This window comes from Passer montanus, unplaced genomic scaffold, assembly GCF_014805655.1.
Source record: "Passer montanus isolate IOZ18808 unplaced genomic scaffold, ASM1480565v1 scaffold59, whole genome shotgun sequence".
Classification (NCBI taxonomy): domain Eukaryota; kingdom Metazoa; phylum Chordata; class Aves; order Passeriformes; family Passeridae; genus Passer; species Passer montanus.
The window spans coordinates 252296-261631 of NW_024370926.1; the positions used below are offsets into that span (position 1 = coordinate 252296).

The 9336-nt window shown below is 66.2% G+C and overlaps 1 protein-coding gene across 1 annotated transcript; it reads left to right on the forward strand.

Moving 5' to 3' along the window:
- The first annotated feature begins 7454 nt into the window (after positions 1-7454).
- On the forward strand, positions 7455-8986 carry TMUB1 (transmembrane and ubiquitin like domain containing 1). The gene is made up of 2 exons (XM_039726451.1): positions 7455-7699; positions 8092-8986. Exons 1-2 carry the CDS (start codon positions 7455-7457, stop codon positions 8444-8446), a joined length of 600 nt encoding a protein of 199 aa, XP_039582385.1. The 3' UTR covers positions 8447-8986.
- The last annotated feature ends 350 nt before the right edge of the window (positions 8987-9336 follow it).

The following is a 9336-nucleotide window of genomic DNA, read 5'->3' on the forward strand; positions in this document are numbered from 1 at the left end:
TCCCCAGAAACCCAAAAGGACCAAAGTGGGAAGCAGGCCTCTGGAGAAGCAGCCAGGCTGCTGCTCGCATGCAGCATCACCACAGTGGCCAGCATCCCTACAGCATGGCTACCACCCCCCAAAAGCACCTCGTGTGCCCCTGCAGTGACATTCCCGGCATGAGGCAGCAGGAACAGAGCTGAGCACACTGCCACCAAGCTGGGACAACAAAACCCAGGGCAGGGAAACGGCAGCACGGAGCTGGACCAGGGCTCCTCACACAGACCAGGGCGCCCCAGCCCTGCCTTCCCTGCCGTGGGGCTGCTGCAGAAACCTGGAGGCTTGGGCTCACCCAGGGCAGGGCACCCTGCGGCTGGGGGGCTGCACAGCCCGCCAGCCCTCAGTGGGCCCCAGCACAGCACGATCATCCCCTCCCGTCAGCTCCAGCGCAGCCACTCGCCCATCCTGGCCTGCAGCTGCATCCCAGCCCCCCTGCATGCCAGCCCCGCGGCCCCTCGCCCTCGGCAGCCCCCCAGCTCCAACCAGTCCCCAACCCCATCCCAGGCCCCCAATTCTATTGCAGGCTCCTGGCTCTATTCCAGTTCCCAGTTCCATCCCAGCCCCTCAGCTCCATCGCAGCCCCCCAATTCCATCACAGCCCCCGGCTCCATTACAGACCCACAATTCCATCAGCCCCTCGTATCCATCCCAGTCCCCAATTCCATCCCAGCCTCCCAATTCCATCGCAGCCCCCTGGCTCCATCCCAGCCCCTCAGCTCCATCGCAGCCCCCCAATTCCATCACAGCCCCCGGCTCCATTACAGACCCACAATTCCATCACAGCCCCTCGGATCCATCCCAGCCCCCAATTCCATCCCAGCCTCCCAATTCCATCGCAGCCCCCTGGCTCCATCCCAGCCCCTCAGCTCCATCGCAGCCCCCGGCTCCATTACAGCCCCAAAATTCCATCGCAGCCCCTCGCCTCCATCTCAGTCCCCCAATTCCATCCCAGTCTCCAATTCCATCGCAGCCCCTCGGCTCCATTGCGTTTCCTCAGCTCCTCTGCAGCTCCTCGGCTCCATCCCTCCCCTCGCCGCCGGCTCCCGGCACCCGGGCTGCAGCGTTCTGCATTTCTAATGTTAACGGGCTCCGGCGGCTCCCGCTCCCCGCCGAGCACCAGCCCCCCCGCGGTGCCGGACCGGCCGCGGGGACAAAGGCGGCGGCGCGGCCGGGCCGGCGCGGTGCCGCCGCCGGTGACCGCTCGGTGCCCGCTGCCGGTGCTCACCCTCGATGGAGATGACGTGCTCGCGGATCTGGCTCTGCAGCGCCAGGTCCTCCACGCGCTCGATGAGGTCGTAGATGGCGTAGATGTTGGGGTGCACGGACTCGAAGCGCCCGATTTCGGCGCGGATCGCGGCCGAGTTGGAGAGCCCGAACTGCGGCGGGGGCGGCCCGCCGGGCTGCGGCCCCGAGGGCCCGGGCACGGGCACGGGCACCGGCCCGCCCGGCGCCGCCAGGCTCTGCTGGGGGAGCAGGCACCGGGAGCGGGGGGAGCGGGCACTGGGAGCGGAGGAGCTGGCACCGGGAGCGGGGGGAGCCGGCACCGGGAGCGGAGGCTGTCGCTGCCCGCTCCGCCGCGGCCCCTGCCCGCCCGGCACGGCGGCGGTGGGCACCGGCCCGGCTGCGGGTCCCGGCTCCCGTCCCTCAGCGTCCCACCGCGGCCATCCCGGTCGCCGCTGTTGTGTTGCCCGTGCCCACGCTGCCCCCGGGCCTGGGAACCACCTGTGCCAGCCTGGAGACCCCTGGGCCTGCCTGGGAACCCCCTGTGCCAGCCTGAAAACCCCCTGTGCCAGCCTGGAGACCCCTGGCCCTGTCTGCGAACCCCCCGTGCCAGCCCTGCCCCCGGCTGCCTGCCAGCGGTAATTTATCATTACTCACCCCAGGTGAGGTGTGGAACATGACCTGTCGCACGGAGCCCCTGGTGCCCGCCAGGTGCTGCCTGCTGTGGGGTCCCTCCTGGCAGCCCCTGCCCGCAGAGCCAGCGCTGTCCCCCTGCTCGTTCGCTCAGTGCTGGCTGCTGCTGGCCTCTCTGGAGGCACGATGGTGGAGCTGCCCAGGGGACAGCCTGGTGGCAGTCCGGCCATCTCAGGGCGTGCCTGCTGGGCAGGGGCTGCTTGCACCCCTCCCGCTGTGCCCATCCCTAAATCAGCTTGCGTGGGGTGACCTGGGGCACAGCAAGGCTCTGGTGGGCACAGGGCTGGCAGCACCGTGGGAGCCAGTGCAGCTCGCTGGGGCATCACTGGGGACCAGCTGAAATCTTCCAAATGGCTGAGAAACATTAAAAAACAGGATCATGGGCCCTGGCAGATTAAATAAAAAAGTGGAATTTGGGAGAGGAGAAGGAGCAGAAAGGTGAGCAGCTGAGAGAACCAGGATTGCCATGGATTTCTCCCTCAGTCCCACTGGGACCAGAGTCATGGTGTGCAGCAATGCCCCGGTGCCAGGGGGCTCAGGGGGCAGCGGGGGGCTGGTTCCCACCCTCTGCCCTCTCTGGGTGATGGTGGGAAGCGTTGGAGGAGGAGGAAGAGGACAGCGAGGAGGGAAAGGAGGAGGAGAGATCCCTGGGAAGTTTCTAAATGCCTCCCGGCTCCGGAATCCTCTGTGAGTCGGCAGTGGGTGCTGGGTGTGTGGGTGGGAGCAGCACCTCCCTGCCCTCTCCCCCTCCCTCTTGTGCCCTTCCGGGATTCCTTGAGTGCATCCCAACTGCCTCTGCCACGAGAAGGGGTTATTAGAAAACAACGTTCATGAGGGTTTTTTGAAAGCATTTAGAAAATCTGTATCTGTTACAGCACCGGGCTCCCCTCACCCCCCGTGCTCCCCAAGGCTTCCAAAGGGTTTTGAAAGACCTGTCGGTCACAGCTCTGCTCAGCAGGAGCTTCCCTGACCTGTCTGAGGGGATTACATCCACATGGGCAGTGCAAGGCCGTGCCAGCACCCAACACAGCAGTGCCTGGCTGTGCAAGGGCCTTTCTCCAGCCTGCTTTTTGTTTGGGGCCCTTGGTCCTTGCTCATGGCCTTTCCCATCTTCTTCCATCATCATCAGCAGCAGCATCACCACGATCAGCATCATTATCATCATCCCAGGGTGGTTTGGGTAGGAAGAGACCTCAAAGCCCATCCAGTGCCACCCCCTGCTGCAGACAGGCGCTCCTTCTACCAGGCCAGCTTGCCCCAGCCTTGAATTCTTCCAGGAATAGGGCAGCCACAGCTTCTCTGGGCAGCCTGCACCAGGCCCTCACCACCCTGATAGGGAAGAATTTCTCCCCATTATCCCACTAAATGCTGCCCTCAGTTAGTTATCACATAAACATTTATGAATTGTCTCCATTTCAGCACCTTTGAATGTCCAGACACCCCAGGTGCAGCTGCCTCCACCAGGCCACCCTCTCAGTCAGGGATTCCAGGATGTATCCCTGGTGAGGGGTGGGACAGCATCCCTCATCCCTCATCCTTCCCTCACCCTCACCTGGCTGAAGCAGCAGCCCGGATCAGTCATGGTGGCTTTCCCCTGGCAGGTGGGCTCTGCCCCCTCCTCCTTTGCCTCCTCTTCCTCCTGCCCTGGCAGGGATGTGGCTGCTCGTGCCCCCGCGGTGTTCACAGCCACCCTGAGCTGACAGCTCTCATCTCCTTGTGCCACCAGTGCCCCCAGCCCAGACCCCGCGGGGCACAGGGCACGGCGGATGGGGACGGGGCATCGCCCAGCCCCAGCCTGCCCAGGGGCCCTGGCCCTGCCAGCCCCGGTGGGGCAGGACCCCGGGCAGCACGGGACCAGCGCTGGAGCTGGAGCTGGAGCGCTGCAGAGCAGCAGATGGAGCTGGGGCTCAGCAAAGGCATGGGAACACCCAGGAGAGAAGTTCAATATGCTGAAAAGGCAGGGGCGCGTGGGGACAAGCCGAGGCTTCCAGGAGCAAACATTCCCTCAGGGATGGCCACCACCTGCCTGCTGCAGACACAGGCCACTTGAAGATGTAAACTGCTTTTCAGGATGGATTTCACCCTCAGATCCTGAACTTTCCCTGCTCCATCTGCAGCCCTCCCATCTGACGCTGCAGTTCGTGAGTGCCTCAAACCGGTGCTGCTGCCAAGAGGAGCTGCCACCTCCTCCACTGCCTCCTCCTCCTCCTCCTCCTCTTCCTCCCCCACTTCTCCTGTGGCTGCTCCCACCCCCAGAGCAGCCACCCTGGTACCTGTGGTGCCCATGGCGTGGGATGGAACAGGATGGTGTGAAGGTCCCTTCCCACCCAGACCATTCCGTGACACCGGACAGTGCCGGGCCCACGGGGGCACCAGGAGGGTCCCCACGGCAGACTCACAACATCCCCCCAGGATGTGGGGCTGGGAGCAGCACCCCCAGAGCAGAGCTGAGGGGAGAGACCCAGGGCTGAGCTTCAGTCAAAGTGGGCAGAGAGGGGGGTCCCGGGGGCTCTGCAGGCCTTTCTGGCTTCTCAGGGCCCCGGGACACTGAGGTGCTTGATCACTTCTGCAATAAAAACTGGGCATTTCTTTCTGTGGGGACATCTCTGCTGGGAGAGCTGAGAGCACAGCTGGGGGGCTCTGCTGGGGACCCTGCTCCCCTTCCCAGAGCGAGGGGAGCAGCAAACTCCGTGTGTCTGTGGGAGGCTCGGGCTGCCTGTCCCCCTGTGCTCCCCGGAGCTGTGGCTGCTGTTCCAAAGGCAGCGGTGCATCACGGCATGGCAGCGCTGGTTCAGGCCAGAGAGGTGTTTAATGCCATCAGAGAGGTGTTTAATGCCGTGACAGGGCTGTTCTCGGGCTGGGCTCAGCCAGCAGCTCTCCCGGAATAGCTGCAGCTCTAATCTGGCTCTGCAGCACGGCTGCACCGTTAATCCCCCCGACCCGCAGCACGCGGCTCTCGGTGCCAGCCCAAAATCCGCTGCTGAGCGCTGGGAGCGTCCCGCCGTGCCCTGCCCCGAGGCCTGGCACAGCTCGGGGGGCAGAGAGCACCGGTGTCCCACCCAGAGCTCGCGTCCCCTCGCCGTGCCCAGGACACAGCACGGCTGCTGGCCCCGTGGGGTGACACTGTCTGTGTCCCTTGTGTGACCCCCGCGATGCCACTGCCACCTCAACCCCGGGGGTTTGGTGACACCTGGACCTGTGCCACGGCAGGTGTCTGCCTGCACACTGACGGGCCCGGGAGCCTCCTCTGGGACGGGCACTGGGTCCCATCAGCGCTGCTCCGCACGAGCCAGGGTCACCACGGTGACATCCCTGTCTGGGGAGTGTCCCAGTGTCCCCAGGGCCCCTGTGGGGCAGAGCCCCTCTGTGACCCCCCTCTGGTCACAGCCCCGGAGCAGCTGGACTGTCCCAGTGCGTGGGCTCTGGGAAAGGAGGCTGAAAGGGGAACGGGGTGGGTTAAACCCCCTGGGCTCTGTGGCACAACAATCCCAGCAGGGTCTGTGGGAGAGGAGGGGGCTCAGTGCAGTCACGGGGGAGAAACACTGAGGAAAGGTGAAATGGGGACTAAAGAGCAGCCAGGAGGAGGGGACCGTGAACCCTGGCAGAAACACAATGGGACAGCCCTCTCGTGAAAATATTCTCCCCAACATCCAACCTAAACCTCCTCTGGCACAACTTGGGGCTGTTTCCTCCTGTCCTGTCCCTGTGAGCACAGCCCGACCCCCCGGCTGTCCCCTCCTGGCAGGAGCTGTGCAGAGCCACAAGGTGACCCCTGAGCCCCTTTTTCTCCAGGCTGAGCCCCTTCCCAGCTCCCCCAGCCCCTCCTGGGGCTCCAGACCCTTCCCAGCTCCATTCCCTGGGCGCTCCAGCCCCTCAGGGTCTGCCTTGGCAGCCCAGGGACCAGGCACAGCCGGGTTCCCCCGTGCCCAGGAGGGCAGAGCTGCAGGAAGGGGCTGGGACACCTCTGGGTGTCACTGCCGGGGTCCCTGCCCTGCTGACCCCTGGGACCACCCCAGCGCTGCCTGCAGAGCCCGGGCAGGGCAGCTCCAGGACTGGCTGCAGTTCACATCACCCGTCCTTCAGGAGGGCACTGAGAGTGCAGGGCACCCAGAGCAGCCCCGGGCACGGCACGCCGGCACGCCTGGCTCCTCAGCAGCAGGATTAGGGAGCACAGGCTGCTCAGCTTTCCTGGAAACAGGGTGACTGGTGGCACTGGGGAAGTGCTGTCAGGGAATATTAAACAGCTCGAGGCTGGGAGGATGGAAACGCCTCACTCTCTGCGAGCTGCAGCCAGACAAATCCACAGTGACAGCCAGACACCGGATTTATCGGGGAGGGGATGAACCGCTGGATAAACCTCAAATCTGAGCAGACACAGCCCCTCCAGAGTGGATCCGGGCTCGTTCCAGCCTCGGGGAGGGATAAATCCCGGCGCCGTGCCCGCGGGATCAGTGTAAAGGTGCTGCTGTGTGCCGTCGCTGCTGTGACAGCCGGGCTGGGCTGGGCTGGGCTCCTCGGCAGCCCCGGCACGCACGGGCTCCACCCTGCCCCACCTGCAGCCCCCCATCCCCAGGGGCAGCACCCACCCAGAACCCCGGCACGGCAACCAGGAATTCCCTCCCGGGACGGACGGCACAGCCCCAGCACGCTGATGCCTCCTGCTTCTATCCTGATTTCATCCTGATTTTTTACCCAGGAAAAATAAAATGGAGGAGAAAATCCTCCTGATCTCACCCCAGGAAGTGTCAGTGAGGGACCCACGGAGGGGACACCCTGGGGACAGGGGACATTGCTGCCAGAATTTCCCCCCCACCCACAATTGTCCTTTATGGGAGAGTCAGTTTGTTCCCACCTCCCCCATCCCCGTTGCTGTATTTCCATGGTTGGACCTCTTCACCTAAAAGTAAGAATTTTTGACATAAAACTAATAACTTTTCACTTAAAATTAAGAATCTTTCAGTTAAATGGAACAATTTCTAGCCTAAAGTTAAGACATTTTCACCTAAAATTAACAATTTTTAATCTAAAATTAAGAATTTTTCACCTAATATAAAAGATTTTAATCAGAGCCTGCAGGTGGCTTTGGGCACTCCTGGGGATTCACAGAATCACTGAGGGCAGAAGACTCCCAGAGCTGCCCGAGCCCCCCCACCCTCAGCACTGCCCACGTCCCCAAGGGACACATCCGCAGGAATTTGAACCTGGCAGTATCCAGAGGATCTGGGGGTGACTGCAGCCATACTGGGGGGACTGCTAGCAACTGGACCTACACTGGGGACCAATGGCATCATACTGGGGTTAACTGGGTTCATGGGAATTACGCTAGGAGCAACTGAAACCATTCTGGGATCGTGCTTGGAGCAGCAGGGCCCACGCTGGGGTAAAACTGACCACACTGGCAGTGTCTGGGAGCATGCTGCAGGTTACTAGGATGACTCCGGGAGTGTCCAGGAGGGGCTGGGATCACGCCGGGAGCGCCCGTGCACCGGGAGTAACCGGGAATGCACGGGGCGTGCCCGGCCCGGCCCGGGACTACAACTCCCGGCGTGCTCCGCGCGGCGGCCACGCCCCGCTGTGGCTCCTGCAGCCAGGACTACGAGTCCCATCGCCCCCCGCGCCCGGCCGGAAGCGGCGCGATGGCGGCCCGAGCCCGGCCCGGTGCGGCCGCGGCCCCGGTTCCCCGCGGCCCCGACACCGAGCGCCTGGCGCGGGTGCGCCCCGGGGACACCGTCGGGGCGCTCAAGAGGTGAGGCTGCGGCCCGCAGCACCTGCCGGGGGACAGCGCTCTCCCGGACAAGTGGCCCGTGCCCCGGTGGCCGTGCCCCGGTGGCCGCGGCGGCAGGGGACCCCTGGGGAGGCCGGTGGGCACGCACACGCACACGCACAGTCGGGTGCGAGGGCAGGGCAGGGCGGCAGGGTCCCGGCGGGTGCGGTGGCAGGGCGCACAGAGGGGACTGTCCCTGCAGTGACAGCCGGGGCGGGCACAGGTGAGCGGGCAGGGTGGCACACTCATGGCAGGTGACGCGTGGGGTGGCTGATGGGGACACAGGCTCGGGTGGGTGAGAGGGCAGGGCGGGCGCAGGAGCTGGTCAGGGCCTGTCCCCTCAGCAGTGTCACCGCTGTCCCTGTCTCCTGCAGGACCTACTTCCCGGGCCAGGAGCAGCAGGTGCGCTTGATCTACCAGGGGCAGCTGCTGCGCGACGACAGCCAGAGCCTGGCGGGGCTGCACCTGGGCCACCTGAGCGTGCTGCACTGCCACCTGTCCCCGGCCAGCGCGGCGCCCGCGGCCCCGGGCAGCCCCGGCCCCCGCGGCCCCGCGCCCGCCGCGCTGGGCGTGGGCAGCCTGGCGCTGCCGCTCTTCGTGCTGCTGCTGGCCCTGCTCTGGTACCTGCAGCTGCAGCACCGGCACGTCTTCACCGCCACCGCCACCACCTGCCTGGCCGGCCTCACGCTGCTCGTCACCTTCGTGGCCTTCGCCATGTACCGCAGATAGCGCGGCCCGGAGCCGCCCGGGGACACCGGGACCCGGAGCCGCGCCCGGACACCGAGAGCCCGCCCGCCCGCCCGGGCCGTGCGGGGCTCTGCGTTCAGCCCGCTGGGCACACCGGGGCACTGCCCGGCGCCTGAAGGGGGGCTGGCCCCGGACTGTGCCCCCAGAGCCCCGAGCAGCGCCCGCCCGGCCCTGTCTGCACACAGCGGCTGTGGCGGCTCAGCTGCCTCGGGGGTGCCGGTGCCCCGTGCCTGCATGGAGCATCCCCCGGTGCGGGCCTGCCCGAGCTGCTCTCCGTGCCCCGGGAGCTTCTCCTCGCGGGAATGCGGCCTGGCTGCTCCCGCTGCCTGCCCAGGGACATGAGCCCCGGGGTGCCGAGGGTCCCGGTGCCGGCGGGACGCGCTCCTGAGGTCCGTGTGCCGGGGGCGGATTTCCGCCCCGAGGCGGTCCCGGTGCCGGCTGCGCTCCCCGGGGTTCCGATGCTGTGTTGGGGGTGCCGCCCCGCGCCGCCGTTCCGATTAAAGCGGACAGACTGTGACCGGCCGTGGCGTCCCGGCTGTGCTGCGCCGCGGGGCGGGGCGGGGCCGTGTGACCGGGAACCGGGAGGGGCGGGGCCCCGGGAGGGCGGGGCTCCGGGAGGGGCGGGGCCCCGGGAGGGGCGGGGCCCCGGGAGGGGCGGGGCCCGGCACCTCCCGCCACGCGCTCCGCAGCGCCGCAGCGCGCCTGCGCCGGTGGCACCGCCCCGCTCTCAGCGGAGCTCTCGCTCATTGGCGGAGGCGCGGCGCTGATTTGCATGCAGCGCGCGCCGGCCCCGCCCCGGAAGTGCCGCGCGCGGGGCGGGGCCGCAGGAAGATGGCGGCGGGGCTGCGCTCCCGGGCCGTGCCCGTGTCCCG

Excerpts from the sequence above, each read along its gene's own strand:
- TMUB1 (XM_039726451.1), top strand. The coding sequence starts at position 7,455 with ATGCACGGGGCGTGCCCGGCCCGGCCCGGGACTACAACTCCCGGCGTG. Across the intron at positions 7,700-8,091 it reads ACCGTCGGGGCGCTCAAGAG|GACCTACTTCCCGGGCCAGG; the intron begins GTGAGGCTGCGG and ends TGTCTCCTGCAG.